A 20851-nucleotide genomic window follows, 5' to 3' on the forward strand; every position below is an offset into this window, starting at 1 on the left:
AAATCCTCGCCTCTTTTAATCATTCTTTTCCCTCTTTCTCATTTCTTAAGTCCATTTTTTATAGACCCCTACTGATAAAGAAGAAAGTATCCATTTAGCCTTTCTTACCATTTACAGAAGTAAAACCACACAGGTAATTATTTTACGGGAGGATAAAACATTTATTTAAATGTAAACACTAATCTTTATTTTCATCATGCTGAAGTGTGTGGTTACAAACAATTTCCAATAAAACACTATATAATAAGCAAAAAATAAGTTAATACATCGTAAACTTACATACAGTCTCATCAATTAACAGGTTTAGGAACAAACAAGCCATTTCACGACTTTGAAGCTACATTTAGTAAAAAATTGCAAACACTCAAATCTTATCAACCCCAAGTAAGACGCTAAGGAGCTATTCAAGACTTCTTCAAACCAATTACACAAGTACAGTTTTATTTTTGGTTACAGTCCCCTGCTGTGCACAAGACCATTGGAATGCTGTAACAATTACACATTTTAAAACGGCACAAAGCAAAGCAAGGAGATAACATGCCAGCCTTACAGAAGCTGTCTTGAAAAGTGCAAACTCTGCATTTTCTCTTCCTGAACCACTAGGATAAGAACGGGTACCTCAGACGACACGGCAGGGTCATGAGCATGCTTTCTCTACCACTGGTGGGGCATTTACTTGAACCAGGTCTCCATGCCTTTGAAGATACCTCCGGTTTTAAACAGTGAACAGGCTTCAACTAAATATAGTGCAAATCAAATACCGAGGAGCAAAAACGACAGACTAGAGGCCGCCGCAAGTCGACCTGCTGTTTCTCCACCTGGCACGACGCCACACGGGACAGATTGGCACACGGAAACGACGACTTCTATTTTAGGTTTTGATGTGAAAGGCGGAGCGGCGGAGCGAATGCAGGGCGACCACACAGCAGCCCCGGAGCAAGGCCCCGATGTTGTAGACGGGATCTGTCCCCCCTCTCTGAGTACTGAATGCCCACAGAACAGTGGGGACCACGGGGGCAGCCACAGCCAGGAGATCCACCAGGAAGCTGCTGCTCCAGTACTGCGTCCCGACGGCCCCGCGCGACAGCGGAATGATGCCGTCCAACCTCTCTTCCGTGGGGCCTGCAAAATCCAGCTCGCTCATGAGGCGGGTTGCGGGAGCTTCCGGATCCACCGTGGCGGAGGGGGTCTCCACGGGAGACAAAAGGATGGCCGAGTTGGGGTTTCTTGGCGTTAAATCCACCATGAACGCAGAGACGGACTCGGGGAAGCTTTCTGTCGAGTCAGCCCCGGACTCGTCAGGCGATGCTGAGCTCGAGGGCCACGGGTCCCGGAGCTGGAGCACGTGCTGGATGAGCTCCGAGACCGCGGGGCTGTAGGGCACCACGTCGGTCTGCACCGCTCGCTCCACCACCGCACTGCCCTCTTCCTCCCCCGCCGCCAGGGGGAGGCCGTCGAGGGCCGCTGCCGCGGGGGCGGCGTGAAGGAGCTCCAGGTCGCCGGCCTCTGCGGTGGCGGCGGTCACCATGCCATCCAGCAAATCTGTGCGGTCGGCCAGACCGTCTCCCACCAGCGGCTCGCCGTCGGCCCCTTCCTCGGTGCCCTGCTCCTCCGGAGACAGCCCGTCTGCCATCTTGCCGAAAGGGGGGCCGAGGGGGAAGCTGTTCTCTGGGGAATCGCATGGGAAGTCCAGGCACAGTTCATCCCTCAGGGAGCCACTGTGCGCCATCTCCATGCTCTGCAGTAGAGACTCCAGCTTCTTGTTTTGAATATTTATGTCCACAAAATACTTCTGAATGCCTTTATCTTTATCAGCCAAGCTGCTCCTCATAGTTTCGATGACCTGTTTGAGCTGTTTGATCTCCTTCCTGGCTTCCTTCAGGGCCAGCTGGGCCTCCACGCGGTGGCACTCTTCTTCAATCCAGTCTTCCCTCATCCGGGCCAGCTGGGACTTGAGCTCCACAATCTCGCTTTCCCTGCAGGGAGAAGGCAAGGTCAACTTCCAAGCGGGCGCCTAGCGATTCTGCCCCAAGGCCAGGAGCCCGGGCTCTTGCCCTTGAAACTTGGAGGTTAAATCGGTTTTGATTTTTTCTTTTCTCTCACAGGTATTAGCCGGGAACTGCCCCCCTTAATTGCAAAATAGCAAAAATGAGAAGAGTAACTAGAATCAGAATAAAAAATGTGACTATTGTCTGCTTTTCTTTTCGAGTGCTGTCAGGCGATGCGCGAAGTGTAAGCATTAGCCTCTATTCGGTATTTAATATTTGAAATTTCGTTAATAGGACACATTAGAGTTTCTCAGCCTCCTTTTATGTCCGTAGACCACCTTTTTCTTATATCTACACTTTCTGGAAGTAAAGTTCATTTCACTTTTAATTACCGATCAAAGATGGAAGGCAAACTGGTAAGTTTTAGCCTTGCAGAACTGTTCTGATCATATTCCAGTAATAATTTGAAATTTTTTTGAATTATAAAATGCATATTGCAAGGACTTTGTGAAAAGTCAATTATTCCCTCTCTTCTCAGGGGAAAATGCTAGTGGATCCATCCTACACTGAAGAAAATCTATCCCATTTTTTAGATCCTTCACAGGACCCTGATTTCAAGATCTTTGTTGGCGATTCCTCCTGATAGATAATTTCTTCACAGTCAATGTAAATACAAGTCCTCATATTCTCAGTGGATATGAAAACCAGGCAGTCAGGATCCTGATATACATGAGAAGATGTTGTTAATTTTGCTTCTCTAAGTTTAGACCGGAGTAGTCTCCAGTTTCATTGCCTTCCCGTGCTTCCCTGCCATGACTGCTCAAACCCTCACAGGGATTCTTCAAATCATAAACAAAGCCTTCCAGAAAGTAAGGTCTGACTCACGCCACCCCTGCCCTGAACTCTCAGCCACCCTGGTCAGAGCTCCATTCGTCTATCCCAAAAAGTTCCGAGGGAAATCATGAAGCAGAAAATCTGGCCTGCCCCAAGATGTCAAAGGTCTTTTCTCTGTGATAAGATCTCTTAAGCATCGGCTTTTTTTTTTTTTTTTTTTTTTTGGTTTTTGTTTTTTACCTTAACACTTAGCCAAGAATAATGAACCTCTTCCTTCGGCCCAGAAATAGCTTGCAGGAATCATAGTGCACATGGCCGTCCGCGCTCTCAGAGAGATAAACAGGACTCGATAGGGGCCCCATGTGTGACCCTTACTGCTGGAAGTATGGGATTGTTCCTGCCAGTGTTCCTGCCATTTAAAAATAGCCACGCACACACCCAACCCTTCATGTCCGAGCTGTACACACCCAGAAGCAGAGGTTCCTCTCAAACCTTAGAGGGTCCCCGGTGCTCCTGAAACAGCAAAATCACTGAGGAATAGGAAATGGCTCTTTTGAAAGGCTGATTTCAGGAATTTACCAAAAATGAAAAAAATTTTCTTTTCTATTTCTCTATAGTGTGGGTTTGTGTTTCATTTCATGGAAAAAGAAACCATCCTTAGCTCAGCGTGCAAGGAATGCAGATTCACCTTTCATGAAGCCGGCGCTCTGATTCCTTCAGCTTGGTCTTCAGGTGTCTCACTGTAACCTCTTTTTGCTGCAGAGGAGTCAAATATTGCTCTGGGTTTGGGGGTTTGACACCATGATTTTCACCACAGGACATGTACCTTCCAGACCGCCTGAAACAATCCAAGCAATGAAATGTTACTTTTTCTATAAAAAGAAAAGTGACGGCACAGCTCACAGCTAGGGAAGGAAAGACAGCTGGGTACCGGGGTCTGAAACCTCAATGATGCAGGATTCACTTAAGAAGGGGGTTGTAATGTTACCTGCTGATCTTAGGACTGCTCATCACTCAGGAGAGTGTGGGGAGGGTGTTTGTGGAGAGGGTGTACACAGTGGAGAGGGAGGAGTTTTCTATGGCTTAAGAATGACCTCATACAAAATAATACATGATTGTGCACAGGCCTGCCTGTGGACTGATTCGGAGTAATGCACTGTTAGAGGACAATGAGTGGGACGGGTGGAGGGGGGAAGGACTGGAGCGAGACGGCCTGACTTTCCACACAATGTGCCACTGCCTAAACATCCCGATTGTTATTAGTTGAATTCAAACAGTTCCAAAATCAATCCCTGGCAAGAGTGTGCTGATTTGGTGGAAAGTTTCCTCATTCCAAAGGGGAAAGGCCACTCCACTGTCACCAGAGCGTGTGTTTTGTAAGAGAGATGTCTGGTGTTGTAGAAATCTTCCTGAGCTGGAATGTCGGCCCCTCTCAGGCCTGGCCGGGGCTGGGCATCCCTGCTGGAAGACAGCTGACTAACGAGAATGGCCACCCAGAAGGAAGAAGGCCGAGGAAGGAGGGCTAGCAGCTTTCTCCCCAGCGCTGGAGCCCTCGCCCTGGTCCCGCTGAACCTGCACTCCATCCAGATGGCCTGTGTCCACCTCCCAACCTTCCAGTCCCCCTGTTGTGGCCCCTTTGGTTGTGGAGGTCCTTTTTTCTGCAGCCTCATGCCCCCCCCCCCCCCAGGGACTAATTAATTCCTTGCTTGACTTTCGGATTTCATTTCAATGTCATTTACTCTGATCCCTCCAGACTGAGTTGGACAGCCTCCTGACCTCTTACAAACACACGCAGCAACAGGTACTTGCAGAAAAGCCTTAACATGTCTTTGTTACTAGATGAGCAATGTCTTTGGTATCGTCTGGGCAGTTGGCACACGGACCCTCCCTGCTGTCTACTGTCCCATTTCCAGTGCTTTACACGGTCCCTGGCACAACATGGCACTCAACACATACCTGACATTTGAATGAACACGTGGATGATTCTTTCCTGTTCTGGGGACCCTCCCCCTGCCACAGTGCCATTTTTCCTCCCTATCCAGTCCCTCCCGGGGCTGCTGAGCCTTACCAGAAATCATGGTTTGAGTGCTTTCTGCAGCTGCCCTTGAAAGATCAGCTTAGTGCGGGAAAGGAAAGAGAAGTGGCTTTCTACAGAATAAGGCAGGAGCTCAAGAGATGCATAACTTTTTTTAAGTTTTTAAATTTTTTGAAGTTTATTCTGAGAGAGAGAGACCATGAGTAGGGGAGGGACAGAAAAAGAAAGATAGAAAGAGAGAGAGAGAGAGAGAGAGAGAGAATCCCAAGCAGGCTCCGCTCTGACTGGGCAAAACCTGATGTGGGACTTGAAGTCACGAACCTGAGAGAGGTAACCGCCTCCTCTTTTTTTCTAAGTTTTTTAAAGAAAACTTACCAAGTAGGACACACTAAGCCCCACGACCTGGGAGATGAACAGCACTCACCTCATGACTGGGCTGCAGTCACTTCCTTTGTAGGAGCCGGAGTTGCTACTACTTGGGGAAGAAGGCGCATAGCTGGGATGGATGTTAACGGGACTCAGCTGATTCCTGCACAGCATGGACAGGAAGTCCTTCTCCCGTGGGGAGGGGGGGCTGTTGCCAGACTTGTACGATGAAGCTCCATTACTCCGCCCATGGGGACCTCGGCTGGGAGAGAAAACATGAGAAATGTTAAAATGCTTGGGGCTCCCAGTGCTCAAATGCTAATACTTAACTCCTGCTAAAAGCCAGTTACTACTAAGGAAATCCAAGCTTCAGAGTCGAAAGGGGCAATATAATTACCGTCCTCAGGGACGGCCTTGTTGCCGCCTGACTGATACTTTCTTTCCTTCTGCCATTAGCACAGGCAACCTCACCCTCTGCTGTTCTTTCAAATAGTTTCTGACCATAAAGCTTGTTTTGAATTAATCCCAAATGCCTAAGAACACAAACCATGTAAAATATTGATTTGGTTTAGGTTCACTTTAGAGGCTGTTTTGAAGATGTGGTTTTCATTCCAGTACACCTGTTTTAGCTTAAAAATGTTTGGGTTTGGTTCATGCTGGTGGAAGAAAATGAGGGTGGTTCATTTGGAGTGTGAGGGAAAAACGGGGTTGCCCGTAAAGGAAGAGGAGAAAAGAGGACAGATAAACAGCTCATATAAGTGTGTCAAGCCTACAGTTTTAACCACCTATTTTCTTTCCATCCCCGATGACTTAACACAACCTTTATCGTTTAACTGCTGAAATGTTTTAAAGCTGTTTCTTCATTCCCTGGCCTGTTATTTTGCCCCCTAAGCAAGGAGGCTGACTCTCTGGCTGGAGTGGCCTTTCTAAAATGGAATTGGATATCACTGTCCTCAAAGCCATTCAACAGCTCCCCAGGGCCTCAAGGGGACCGATCCCACCTACCTATCGAACCCATCATCTGCCACTCCTCCCTTCCCCCGCTGTATTCCAGAATTCCAAACAACTTACACTTTCCTGATGATCCATGCTCTCCACCATTTTCATGTTTTTCAACTTATCATTTTCTCTGCCTAGAATGCTCTCCCACTCCCTACCCTAACCCTTGGGATACTTACAACTTCGAGACTGATGGAAATCCACTCCAAGCAGCCTTCTCTGGATTCTTCCTTCCCTAGGCTTGTATACGTGTGGCTCCTTAAAGTTCCCTAGTACTCCATGAAAACTTGCATCCTGGGGTTTATTGCATTGTCTCACAACTACACAATTGTTTGTCTTTCCCACTAGACTAGGGCCTTCTGAAGGCAGGAACACAGTCTGTTCTTTTATATCCCCACTACTTCATGGCACATGCTAGATGCTCCCTAAATGACAGCTAAATGAATAATTTGGGTTTGAGCCTTAGCAATGCCACTTACTAGGAACTTGAGCAAGTAAGCTACTAAATATATGGGGATATATAATAATAACCTTTTTTTTTTGTCCTCACAGAGTCGATGTGAAAATCCAATCAAAGAATGCATGTGAGTACATCTGATAAGATGTTAAGGGGAATTCAGCTGTAGGATATTATTACAGGAAAAACTTGTTCAGACATCCCTATTAATCTCGTTTCAGAGATGTGGCACCTACTACGTAAGGCAGCATCTTGAGAATGTTGAAATTACTTAAATAGGATAACAGTTCTGTGTCAGAAATATTTCTTGTTGACATTACAAGAAAACGAAAGAGAACAAGATACCTTTCATCCAGAAGTACTGCTTTTTGACAATCCCCTCTTTGCAATTCTGATTTACATCTGTACTCAACTGACACGTCTCAATGAGAAACGTGCGTAAATGTGAGTGTGCGTGTGGGTATACTTGGCTCCAAAACCACACTTACTCAAAATCAAATATAATTTCAACTAGCTGTCAACCCAGTAAATCACACATAAATGAAACATCACCAAATTCTAAAGTTAAAAAGTTCTTTCCTTTTGAAATCATCCAAAGGGACTCTGCCTCCTTTTTGTGAGAAGGGGACACTTTATATGGAACAGATGGGCTGATGGCTTTGTGACAAACCAACTCAGCAGCCCAGTGGTGCTGGGCTGAGCAGCAGAAAAGAACACGACGGGCTCTGGCTTGGATCTGCTTCTCCACACTTCACTTCCGAATCTACTGCAACCAGCCTATTTCTCAATGTGACAATGAGAAATATGCAGGATTCCACACTACAAGTCAGGAGAGACAGTAAGGAGCTAACCCTAATTTTGACCTGGGAATTCTCTTCTGAGTCAACCTTCACCAATGACCTTCTGTGCCCCAGCCCTGTTCCAGATGCTTTACGAACACAGTTTTACATTGATTTTGAGCTTCATGCTATAAAGCTGGTACCTCTCGTTTACATTATGTGAAGTGTGTGAAGTATTCAGTTATGTGAAGTGAGTGAGGTTCAGGGAAAAATCTGGTCCAAGAACACACAGCCAAACTAGGATTTAAATACAGATTTTTGAATGCTACAGAAATGCCTCCTTCTTACTTTACACAAATAGAATATATTGTTTGGAGCTTGTAAACAGGTATATTAGGTACTATGTATATGGTTATTACCTGAAGAATTCACCACTGACTTTTTACTACAGTGCAGTCACTAAGATACAAATTAAGTTAGATGGGAATTTTTAATAACTCACCTGCGATACTGAATAAATAAAATCTCTTCAAGTATTAAACATTACTATAGTACAATAAAATCTTCAAATATATTTCAGGAAATGAGTTATTAGACTATAATAGTTGACTTAAAAAAAAAGAAACTACATGCTTAAAAATATCAGTCTTGGGGGGGGTGCCTGGGTAGCTCAGTTGGTTAATTAAACGTCTGACTTCAGCTCAGGTCATGATCCCACGGTTCTTGAGTTCATGTTCCCATCAGGCTCTTCACTCTCTGATCTTCGGTCTCCCTCCCTCTCTTTCTGTCCCTCCCTCATTCCTGCACTCTCTCTATCAAAAACAAATAAACATTAAAAAAAATGGAAAAGCTTCTTTAAAAAAATATCAGTCTTGCTCTTTACATTTAGTTTAGTTCAAGTGCTAACACATATGGGCACAAAGTCATTGCAAAACATTTTCAAAGGAGAGGCTAGGGTTCCATATTTGTCATGGCCATGAACAGTCAAACTCGACGATACCTTCCTCAGTCCAGTCTAAATCCCTTGGTGGTGGCGGACAAGAAGAATGCCTTCCACAAAGAGGAGACAGAATTCTGTGGACCCTGCCCACTTCCCGAATACCTGAATACAGTAAATGGAAAGTGAGAGAAAGGGAAAAGGGAAGAAGGGAACCAACTTCATAAGGGGCCTAGGTGAATTTCAGTCCCTCCCCCAACATTGTCCTTTACTTCCCGGTAACATTATCATCATCATCATCATCATCACTGTTATGGGTTGGATCGTGTCTACCCCCCAAATTCATAATGTCGAAGTCCTAACCCCCCAGTACCTAAGAATGGGGCTGTTTTTGGAAACAGGATTTTAAAGAAAGGTAATTAAATTTAATTAATCCCAGTCCAGTCTGACTAGTGTCCTTATAAGAACAGAAAACGTGGACACAGGAACAGAGAAAGGTTACGTTGAGGAACAGAGACAAGATAGACTTTTATAAGCCAAGGAGAGAGGCTTCCGAAGAAGCCAATCCCGCTGACATCTTGATCTTGCACTTCTAGCCTCCAGAATTGTTGAGAAGGTAATTCCTGTTGTGTAAGCCTCCCAGTCTGTGATACTTTGCGCCAACAGCCTGAGAAAACTAATATGAACATCATCACCACCATCGCCGTCTTCTTCATCATGTCCACTAGTATCATTTTTACCACTACTGACTAAAACCCACTTAGGACGCTTTTACTAAATTCTGGACACCATGTTAAGCACTCATATATTAGCTCATTTAACTCAGTGAGGGAGATGCCACTATTAACCCATTTTCCAGAATGGTAAGTCTCAGGGCTCTGGGTCATGTACCTAATAAATAATGGAGGCTAAACTAAAGCCCATGTTTCTCTGACTCCAAATTCCAATCTTTTTTTTCCCTTCTCATTTCTATCTGCCTCTGATCCGATTAGGATTTTAGTTTAAGAAACAGAATTCTTCAGAAATGTTTGCAGAGTTGGCCTTCATTAAGAAGAGATCCTTTGTAAATCTTTAAGTTTTGTGTTTTAAATCCCCTGTCAAAAATATTCTCACCAACTCCACTTGTTTATTTCTCCCACTCCTTCCCCAAATGTTCCTGCTCACCTTCCTCCCAGGAGCTAATTTTCCACAGAGAAAATTCATTTATTACAGGAGAAGCAAGCCATTTAAAAGGATCATAAGCTATTATTATAAAGTTTGGCATGAAAAAAAAATTAAAAAAAATAATAAAGTTTGGCATGGATACCCGGCCCATCTAGAGGAGCTGTTCTCACTGCAAGATCCTACAGAGCACAAATATTACGTGAGATGCCCAAGATACCCCATCACAGAAATCTACTGACAGTGCTCTGTGCCTGGGTCAGATAAAAAGAAGAAAAAAAGTGAGGATCATGGACAGAACATTGTCAATTCCAATTTTCCATTGATGACGCCTGTATCTGATTTGCATGTAATTCTATTTAGCTATTTTATGATTAACATGTCAATTTTTAGTCACTTGGAGAAACCATGGATTCCAGACTAGACAATTTTCTGTAAGGCACTCAGTATTGTTGACATTAGCTTGGAAATTAACCACAAACACAAACTTCTTTGCAAGGCTTAATAAAATTGGCCTCTTCCACAGGCCATTTCTTTTTTCCTTTGCTTTGCTCTTTGATACCTTGTACCATGGTATGTGCTAATTTTCTTGAATGGGTTAGATAAATGGTTTATTCTCAGAGCAAGCCACATCTGATTTATACTGAGAATGTTTATATTCATGTTCTGTGATCCCAGAGGCACTTTATTTCCAAATTAGATTGTGTTTGGGGATAGAACAATTGTGCTTTTTCATTGTGGGCTTCACGCTTTTGTTTGCTTGTCTGGCTTCAGCTTTGTTTTTTAACAATAAAACTTCACCAGAGAGGGTCTCAGGTCCCTTTATAAACATCAGTTAAACGTTCTGCTCACCCAAGAGGAATGGGAAATATTTGCTTGCTGAATCCTGGGAATGCAAGTTTCCAGAAATTAGCTAGTTTTTCTCCAGGAAGAGACCTTAAAAATTATGTGGTCCAACCCTTTTTTTGCAAATTTGGACACTACGGCCCGGGAAAGTCCAGTGACCTGCACAAAGTCTAAAAACAAATCATCCCCAGTGTCTTGCTGCTCACTCCATTGAACTGTTTGGGTCCTGGCTCAGAGCTCAGCTTATCACAGAGCTGTCCTGGAACCAGCCTATTTAAAATGTACCACGTATCCCACTGCTCTCAATATCCTTTCTCTCTGTGTTTTTTTTTTTTTAATTTTTTTTAACGTTTATTTATTTTTGAGACAGAGAGAGACAGAGCATGAACGGGGGAGGGTCAGAGAGAGAGGGAGACACAGAATCTGAAACAGGCTCCAGGCTCTGAGCAGTCAGCACAGAGCCCAACATGGGGCTCGAACTCACGGACCACGAGATCGTGACCTGAGCCGAAGTCAGACGCTTAACCGACTGAGCCACCCAGGCGCCCCTCTCTCTGTGTTTTTAAAAATAATTCTATTATTTATGTATTTATTGTCTTTTTTTCCTACTAGAATGAATAGAATTTCCATGGAGTTTTGTTTACTGCCATATCTCCAGAACCTGTCTCATAGCAGAAGCTCAATAAATACTTGTTGAATGAATGAAGTCACTGACAGTAGGAGAGAGTCCTAGGGCTTACAACCTTTCCTACCAAATGTGAATGGTGGGTCATGATTTCCCACAGTTCCTCTCTTCCCGCAACCCAAATAGCATCCATGGTGAACATCTGTTGATGCTTGGTATGTTCTAAGCACTGACCCCACACTATGTGTATATAAACCCTATGAAGTAGGTATGGGTATAGTCCTATTTTACATATGAGAAAACTGAGGCACAGAGAAGTTAAGCAACTTGCTTAGGGCCACACAGCCTATAGGTGGTGGAGCTGGCATTCGAACCAAGGCAGCCTGGCTCCAGAGCACAGATACTTAGCTATTCTGCTCTAATGTCTCTTTATGGTGGTGGCCACCCACGCCATTAACTTTAGTCTTTTTTCACCCCCTTCCCCTAGTGACTGTTGGGAGTATTCAGGGGTCACTATGAAGTCAGAGGTTTCACAGCCAAGAGACGACACAGTCATGAAGGAGGGCAGGTAGGAGGTGGGTACCAGGTGAGTACACGGGTGAGCAAGAGAAAGAGAAAGCAGAGAAGGACGAGCAGACACACAACCAAGGACTGGATGAGAGATAGCCACCGGGTAGACACATATTGGTCAAGCCCTGTGACCACAGTTGGTAGGACAGGGGAAAGTTTCAATTTCAAACCATTATAAAAACCAAAACCTACTCACTGAAAAATAACAAAATCATGAACGGACAGTAATCCAGGTGGTTCTATAGAAACATAAAGTACAGGTGCGTCACCTGCCTAAAGCGTCTCAATAATTACAGAGCAGGAGACGGCGCCTACTTGCGTGAAAAGGAGGACCGCTTGCTTCCAGCAGCAGACATATGGACCTCAGGAGCGGAAATGCTGCCCGTGCTGCTCGAGGAGCTAAAATCAGCTTCGCTACCTGAAAAACAACAGGGGAGTGAGAGAGAGGCCTGAAGGAAAGGAAACCTGAGAATGTGCTGGCCAGCCTCCTGCCTCTCCGGTCCGGCTCCCGGCGCGGCGCGTGCACACTCGAGCGCAGCAAGTGGCAGGATTCCAGACCTTCTAGGCTCCCAGCCTTTCCCTCAAAGCAAACAAGAGAATGTGCAAGTACAACGACATCATGTCATAAACACAGCTTAGAAGCACGGTGAGGCCAGTTTCATAAAGACACCCATCATCCGGCTGATCCTGCACAGTGACCCAAGGTTGGGGCAGAAACGCACGCCTCTTCCTGTGTGTCGGGCACTCCTCGACAACATCAACGTGCAGGGCCCAAACTTTAGGCAGAACGAAAAGCAGACTTGTCAGTCCCAAAGGAGTTTTTCCAGGAGAGTTTATCTTTGGGCTTTTGCAGTCAGCTAGCCATACTTGAATCTGGCACATTAGGGTCTGGAGAGAATCAGTCTGTTAGAAGCCGTTGGGAAGAAAGCCTGGGTCCGGATAACTGCTTGAACCAGCACTATCTGATCAGTGACTCTCTGACTCCAGCTGCTGTTTTTCTATTAAGAGCACAACCCTAACAAAAAGCAGAAATGGAACATTTCCAAACAGAATGAAGAAAGTTCAGTGACAGTGATGGAAACTGGATTATACTGATATGTGAAGTTTTACTTGTTGGGGGGGGGGAGCGGGTAGGGGGATTGTTCATTACTTTACAAAAATCACATTCTATTTTGAGCGCAGACTACAGTTCAGTATGTAATTAGAAACATGCTGTGTTGCAGAATAATTAATATGAATTCATTTCTAACAAAAAATACATAGTTCTGGAATAGTAATAATGGAAATATTCCAAGGATTGCCTGGGGAAGTTAAGGAGAGTGAAAGATGCAAAAGAGAAGAAGTGGGAAGAAGAAAGAGAAGATTTAAAAAAAAAAAGATAATGTTCCATATGCTTTTGGAAAATAAATCTAGGGATACAATTTTATTTGACCTTATCTCTCAACTCCTACAACACAATTTATGACTCTTCTGGTCTAGAACCCAGAGCCAACTCACATTTTTGAGTTGAGGAAAATATGAATAATCTAAATCCTTTGAGATCCTAACAACAATTATCATCACAATAATAACACAAGGCCCTATAAGGACATGATTTCTATTCTTTGTTTCTGTTAATCTTGACAACTCTGTAAGGCAGACATATATCTCACTATTCTACACTGAAGAAGTCAAAGCTGATTTGTCCAATGCTTGTGGGGGAAAAGTCCTGGCCAGGACCAAGTTCCCCTGCCACTTCTCCATACCAGGCTGCATCCTCAGGAAGGCAGCGGGAAGGAGGGGCGCCAGGGAGATTCCTGGGTAAACTATATACTACCATCTGCCTAACTGCCAAGATGACCCATTGGTACAAGACACAGCCAGACTGGCCCACTGGTGAACAGATCCTCTCACTGATGGGTTGTATTTGTTTTGCCAGGTGATGGCAAGGCAGAGAGAGAAAAATCCCTTTCCTGGCTTCCAGGACCTCTCAGGAAGTGCAGCCTCTTGTGGAAAAGAGACCAAGAATGACCTCTTAGCACAGATGTCAGCAGTGAATCCCAATTCCCAGCAGAATTCTGGGAGAACTAGGGTGGCAATTTATCAGGACTGAGACCGGCTATTCCTTCTGGATTTCAGAGACTGTCTAACATTGTAATGAGCTCCCCAAATGTAATTAGTTGCCTCTGAGTAATGCACTGGCTAACCTGTAGTATTTTATAATCTCAAGGATTCATCATTGGTAGTGCTGTCCAGCAATACGCCAGTCCTCATGGCCTTAATCAACCAGCCTTGCTGGCTAGTAAATTATCAGGTTGGTTATTAAGTGATAAAGGCAGATATTTTTCAAAAATAGATCCTGTGGTTGCAGCCACCAGGTTTGAGATATTCTTTTCTAACATAAAATTATGGCTCTGAAACACCCCAATTTTCATTCCTTAAAAGAAACACAAAAGCCCATCAATTATAACTTTACTACCTGAATAACAAGAGAAATTCTAGAACAAAAACAGACAACTGCTGAAAATCCATTGTTTCCTCAAGATGACTTTGATCTTTGGTAATTATGTACTCTGAACCGAAGGGACAAGTCTGTTCCATGTTTTATTGCTATTGGAACTCAATATATTGACTCTTAGGTATGGGCAGGGTCCAAGGTCACTTTTTTCGTATACTTCTCTAACATACCTTCTGCACTCTGAAAGAAGTTAGAAGACTCTTTTGGGGTACCCAGTGGCTGCATTCAGGACTGAGTAATATTATAGAGAAAAATGTCTATGCTACTTACGCCATTTCAGTTTCCTATTTTTTAAAATACATTTCCAGTTTGGTTAATGCAATGTAAAGTCAATACACTCTTTTGAAGGGGTACAAGGAAAGGTCAATTTTACTACATCATTTACTAAGCAAGACAAATAAGAGGAAGACCGGAGACCTGAAAAGCCCCGATTTATCTACTAGCTGGCAACAAAGACTCAAGGAAGGAGAGGCACTCTGTTTCTTTTGAATTTGTATGCAACTAGGTTATTGTTGTGGGTGCTGTAGTTCAATGCTCATTTGTATTATTAAAATCATACAAAGAGAGTACCTAACCTAAAAACACAGGCCCTGAGTCAGACAGACCGGGTTCAAATCCTATCTCTACCACTCACTTTAGGCAAATTACTTCACCTCTCTGTTTCAGTCTCTAAATCTGTTAAACAGAGATGATAATCATGGCATCATGTTACTGTAAGCAATGAATGTGTGTGTGTGTGTGTGTGTGTGTGTGTGTGTGAGATGTAGTAAGGTCTCAATAAGTGTTAGCCATTATTACTCCTATGCAGGGGTTAAAAGGACAATTTTTATTACACATTTCCTTTGTAGAAAATTTAGAAAATAGCAATGATTCATAGGACAAAATGTAGTCTATTATTCCATCACCAAATAAATAAATAAATAACTATAGTTAACCTTTTGGTATATAATTACTCAGCATTCCTAGTAAATACATTACTATGCAACCTAATTGCTTTTCTTTTAATATGTGAGTATCTTTAAACATACTACATTTTGTTTTATTAAATCAATGAATATATAGGCTATGTCCAATTATTATATTATTAGTAACAAACACTACGTGCCAAAAACCATTCTAAGCATATTTACTTATTTATTTTTAAATGTTTATTTATTTATTGAAAAGTTTTTAACATTTATTCATTTTTGAGAGATGAAGAAAGACAGAGCATGAATGGGGGAGGGGTAGAGAGAGAGGGAGACACAGAATCCGTAGCACGTTCCAGGCTCTGAGTTGCCAGCACAGAGTCTGACATGGGGCTTGACCTCACGAACTGTGAGATCATGACCTGAGCTGAATTCGGACACTTAACCAACTGAGCCACCCAGGTGTCCCACATATTTACTCACTTATTTCTCATGACAGTACAGACTCCAAGGGGTAGGGGACAATTATCAGCCCCTCTCACAAATGAGGCCAAGAAGCTGAGTGACATGCACAAGGGGACACAACTCCCAAGAAGTAGGGGCAAGACTTGAACCCAGGTCATCTGACCAGAGTCCATGCTCTTAAAATACAGGCCTAATGTTTCATGGATATTCCAGGGAATGCAAATTTATACCCTTGCCTGCTAGTCTTTTTTTTTTTTTAACGGTTATTTATTTTTGAGACAGAGAGAGACAGAGCATGAACGGGGGAGGGTCAGAGAGAGAGAGAGGGAGGCACAGAATCTGAAACAGGCTCCAGGCTCTGAGCTGTCAGCACAGAGCCCGTCGCGGGGCTTGAACTCACGAACTGTGAGATCATGACCTGAGCCGAAGTCGGATGCTTAACGGACTGAGCCACCCAGGCGCCCCCTTGCCTGCTATTCTTTAGAGTAAACGCCTGCAGGAATTTTTAAGTCAAAGGATATGCTCAATTTCAAAACTTTTAATATACATTGCATCATATGTATTTTTGGATGGCATTAGCCTAAAGCTGTTTTTGTGGTCAAGAATGTGTTTGCTCCCATGTGCCTGTGAATAGATACCCAAAGGTAAATCTCTGATGTCACAGAGAATACTCTGACAAAGCAAAGGACACAATATTTGGCTGTTGAAGACTTGTGCTTGATCAGCTAAACAGGGTTTGAAAATATGCATATCTAAGTCATCCTCATCAATATTGTCTTCGATCAGCTGCTGGCATTTGTGGAGCAGGATTTCAGGACTGAAAAGGGGAGGATGAACTTGTTTTGTCAATGTCCTAGTGACTATACATCCTGCAGCAAAAGGCATTCTCCAACTATCAAGAAGCTCAGCTCGCTGGCCTCCAGAAGCTCTGGTGGTTCTTGTTTGGTAGGTAGTACCACTGTACTCTTGCTAGGGTAATAAGCATTCTGTGCATGTGATGGTGAGGCCAGGAGTTAGAAAAGGAAAAATGGAAACAAAAATAGTATGTGCAAAAACTAATAACTAGACTTATTGTTTTGAAACACTGCCTGCAATCTGGTCTCTTTGGACATTATTATTTTTGCCTGCTTTCAGGAGACTTTGGAGTCCTCCTCAAACATCAGAGCATCACAGGCCTCTGAAGACAGTTGACTAAGCCGTGTTAAGCCATTCTAAACCACTGATTGAAGCAACCCCAAACCTTCCTTTATCCTTTGTCATTACAAAGCTATCGAATTAATTCAGGTTGGCCACCTATATCCCCACCTCAAACAGAGGCAGCAAACTAGAAAAGAAAAAAATAACAAAAAAATAGTTCCCCATCCTTTCATCCTCCCCCTGTCCCCCCAACACACACACAGATACACAGATATTTTATTTCAAAGTCTCTAGGGAGGAGAGGAGCCATTTTCACTGAAGCCAAGCAGAGCGATTAAGGGGCAACTGGGGCGGTGGACACATGTAATTACAGAAGACACTCTAAAAAAAAAGCTTCTCTAAAGTAGATTTGGTAGAACAGACTCTGAGCTGCGAAGCCTTGGGGCACCTAGCCAATGAATCCAAGAAATGCTTCACAACCTAAAGGATTTTTAGTTTAGTTTTTGCAAACTATTCCCTAAAACCCCTATAGATGTTTATCTTAGAAAAGGAATATTTGATCAAAAGATCAATAAACTGATTGAAAATATATACACAAGTTTTCTTGCATTTCAGAAGTCTTTCTGAAAAATTTTAAGCATCATTTTCATTGAATTACAGAAAGGATTTATCTTCATTCTGAATGATGTTCAATAGATGGAGACACCGTAAATTTAAAAAAAATATATATATATAAACAATTAAAAACAAAAGGAAGTTCAAATTTAAAGTATTTAGAGAATAATTTTGTATTGAAAAATATGACTACATAACTGTAAAACTGCTTATGGGAAAGCGGCAGTCAAAAACAAATAATAAACTGAAAGAAAATATTTACAACATATGACAGACAAAGGGCCAATCTCTTTAATTTACCAAAAGCTCATACAAATAAGAAAAAAAAAAAAAAACTAACAGAAAAATGGGCAAAGGACATGAACAGGCAGATGGCAAAGAAAAATAAATGATCAACCTACACAAATAGCCATTCAATCTCATGTATAACATTATAAATGTAAATGTAAACAAGGGTTTTTTTTTCATCTACAAGACTGGCAAAAAATTAAAAAAACAGTTTGATATCGCTACTTCTGTTGAAGGTTTGGGAAAAATACTCCCATAAGAGTTAGCAAGAGTGTGAGTTGGTGTAATATCCATAAAAAAGAAAGCTGTATTGCTAGGAATTTGTCCTGCACCTAAGCATCAAAAAAACAACCTAACTGCCCATCAATAGTGACTGGTGAAATCAGATGATACAGGGACCTAAGAGTATAGTCTACAATCATGACAAGGAGTGAGTGACATGAAGCTGTGTGTGCTGGAGTGAAAACATCTAGAAGACCTGTTGCTACATAAGAAAACGAAGATGCAGAGGCGCCTGGGTGGCTCAGTTGTTTAAGTGTCTGACTTCCAGTTTTGGCTCAGGTCATGATCTCACGGTTTGTGGGTTCAAGCCCCATGTCTGGCTCCACACTGACAGCGTGGAGACTTCTTGGGATTCTCTCTCTTTTGCCCTCTCTCTGCCCCTACCGCATTCTCTTTCTCTCTCAAAATAAATAAATAAGCTTTAAAAAGAAAAAAAAAAGAAAACCAAGAAGCAGAATAGTGGGTATGGCATGCCTGATTTTGATAAACAAATCTTTAAATTATATATAACTGGCTACATGCATAGAACATTTTTATTGAGGGATAAAAAAGATCTGATGATAGTAGTTTCTCTTGGAAATGGGACAGTGGGATATAACAAGACCCTTATTTTCATTTTATATATTTCCGAGCTATTTGGCTTTTCTAACCATGTGCATATTACTCTTCAAAAAAAAAAAAATAGGAGGCACTACAATTACTGGCAATTTATTTTTCCTTTGAAACAATCTAATTTTTTCTAAAGAAAAAGCATTTTATAATAAAAGCAGTCATGCCATTTAATATAGTATTAAGAGGGCCCTGGAGTCTAGTCACTTGGGTTTGAATCATGCCTCTTCTAACTCTGTAAAGCCTTAAGCAAATCATTTACCCTCTCTCTCTGCCTTCGATGCCTCATCTGTGAAATGGAGATGAAGATATTAATAGTAAGTATTGTTAAGGGATTGCAGGAATTAGGTGAAGCATGCAGAGAAGTTAGAACAGTGCTTTGTACATGGCAAGCACTCAGTATATGTTAGCTATTACTATTTCTAGTTAGAACTACTGGTACAGTGGCTTGAAGGCCAGAAGAGAGCTTTTTAAACACTTTTCCCTTAAAAAGTCCCACAATAGGAAATGCCTTCTCTTATTTAAGTCAAACATTTTTCTTTCTTTTTTTTTCTTTCTTTCTTTCTTTCTTTCTTTCTTTCTTTCTTTCTTTCTATGTTTATTTTTGAGAGAGAGACAGAGAGTGAGCAGGGGAGCGGCAGAGAGAAAGACAGACACACCGAATCTGAAGCAGACTCCAGGCTCTGAGCTGTCAGCACAGAGCCCGATGAGGGGCTCAAGCTCACAAGCCACGAGATCATGACCTGAGCCAAAGTCAGATGCTTAACCGACTGAGCCACCCAGGCTCCCCTTTAAGTCAAACATTTTTATAATCACTCTTTACAAAAGGTGGCTCTCCTTCAGCCATTTGTCAGTGGAGAATATGTTTCTATTTTTTACTGTGTGTGTGTATGTGTTTGCATGTACAACAGAGTATGTCTAAAACATCTGTGGTTTTAAAACAAACTCCCTATGGTCTCCTCCAAAAATCTCTAGAGTTGCACCCAGGTTAGAACCTTGCCTTCAGAAAGCCCCCGGGAAAATGTACATAGGTTTGTACATTTATCAGAGGCCAATCCCCTGAGCCTGGTAGCTTGAAGGTCTGAGAAAAGGAGGGGAGGAGCATGAGAAAGGAGGCCCAAGAGGCCTGACAGGGTCGAAGACAACTTCACCTGTTCACTCCTTTATCTTGGGTTGCCTGAGCTGCCTGTCTTGGCAGAAATACAGGGAATACACCTGCTAACCAAGAAAGTAGATGAAAGAAATGAAAAACATAGAGGGTGTAAAGAAACTTCAAGAAAGCAGGAGAAAGTGAACATTTCTGACAGGAACCCAGGATACAACTAGTCTCCCTTTGCTTCACCCCCAGGGAAAATTAAGTCTGTGTATTGACCGACTTGAGTAAACTACAGGAAGGACACCAGGTGTTGTCTGGTTTCGTGAATGACCACCCAGCTTCCCTGGGCTTGCTCTCTTCATTAGTAATAAATAAATATGTGGCCCTTTTAATTTGCCAGAGATGGCCAGGAAGAGAACGCTAGATGAGAGATCCATCAACTCAACCAAAGGCCAATCAGGTGTCAATCTGGGATCCTCTATCACCACTGCCATGCACTACCCAGCATCAGCAGAAGGAGGAGCCAGCCTGCAAAGTCACACACCCAACAAGCTCTACCTAAAGAAGACACTATAACAGCCTGACTCCATGTATATATGTATGTATATATGTATATGTGTATGTATATGTCTATGTCTATGTATGTGTGTGTGTGTGTACGTGTGTGTGTATTTAACAAAAATTTCTTGAGCATGTGCCATGTGCTATGTGTCAGCCCCACTCTAGGTGGATAGCAGTTCCTATCTTGGAGGATTGTTGTGAAGCTAAAATAAATGAAAAGTGAAATGCATGAGATGTGCTTGACAGGCTCATAAATATTTATTTTATACTTATTAATAATGCAATGATTCTTAAACCTTACTGTGCCTAAAGATCACTGGAAAGTTGAATAATAGTGCAGACTTCTGGGTAACAGTCACAAAAATTCCAGTTCAGAAGACCTGGGGGGAATCCAGGAATCTGCATTTTCAATAAATCTCAGATGACTGTGCAGCCAGCGGTCACAGACCACACTGGGGAGGAGAGCTCCAAAGATAAAGAGCACACGGAATCTCCCTCCAGGCACAGTCAGATTGCAAAGACTTTCTTCAATAGGAAGTTGAAGGTAAGTAAGAAGTCGAGGTGAACCAGCTGCCAACAGGAGGAGTCAGTTCGAAGACAAAGTGCCCAGAAGAGAAGAATCTAACTTCCAGAGTGGCCTGTACCCTCCTGGCCTTCCGAAGGCACCCTCCTGGGCTAAATCCATCTTCAGAGGGTTGGAAAGGAAGACAGGGACTTGGAGGAGGCACACATTTGAATACTGGCCCAGGTCCAGTCAAACTCATGTGTACACATGTTGGTTTGCAAAGCTAGTGGA

At 42.9% G+C, this 20851-nt stretch overlaps 1 protein-coding gene across 4 annotated transcripts in view; it reads right to left on the bottom strand.

The window, feature by feature from the left end:
- Positions 1–341: 341 nt before the first annotated feature.
- SYBU (syntabulin) overlaps positions 342–20851 on the bottom strand; it is a 73404-nt gene continuing 52894 nt past the window's right edge. For all 4 annotated transcript variants that reach the window (XM_042923834.1, XM_042923832.1, XM_042923835.1 and 1 more), the window contains 4 exons: positions 11913–12015; positions 5282–5485; positions 3511–3660; positions 342–1976 (listed from right to left, as the gene is read on the bottom strand). In XM_042923834.1, the coding sequence (XP_042779768.1) occupies positions 872–1976; positions 3511–3660; positions 5282–5485; positions 11913–12015 (1562 nt within the window). In that variant the 3' untranslated portion in view covers positions 342–871. The remainder of the gene's footprint in view (positions 1977–3510; positions 3661–5281; positions 5486–11912; positions 12016–20851) is intronic.

Source organism: Panthera leo, chromosome F2 (assembly GCF_018350215.1).
Source record: "Panthera leo isolate Ple1 chromosome F2, P.leo_Ple1_pat1.1, whole genome shotgun sequence".
Lineage (NCBI taxonomy): Eukaryota > Metazoa > Chordata > Mammalia > Carnivora > Felidae > Panthera > Panthera leo.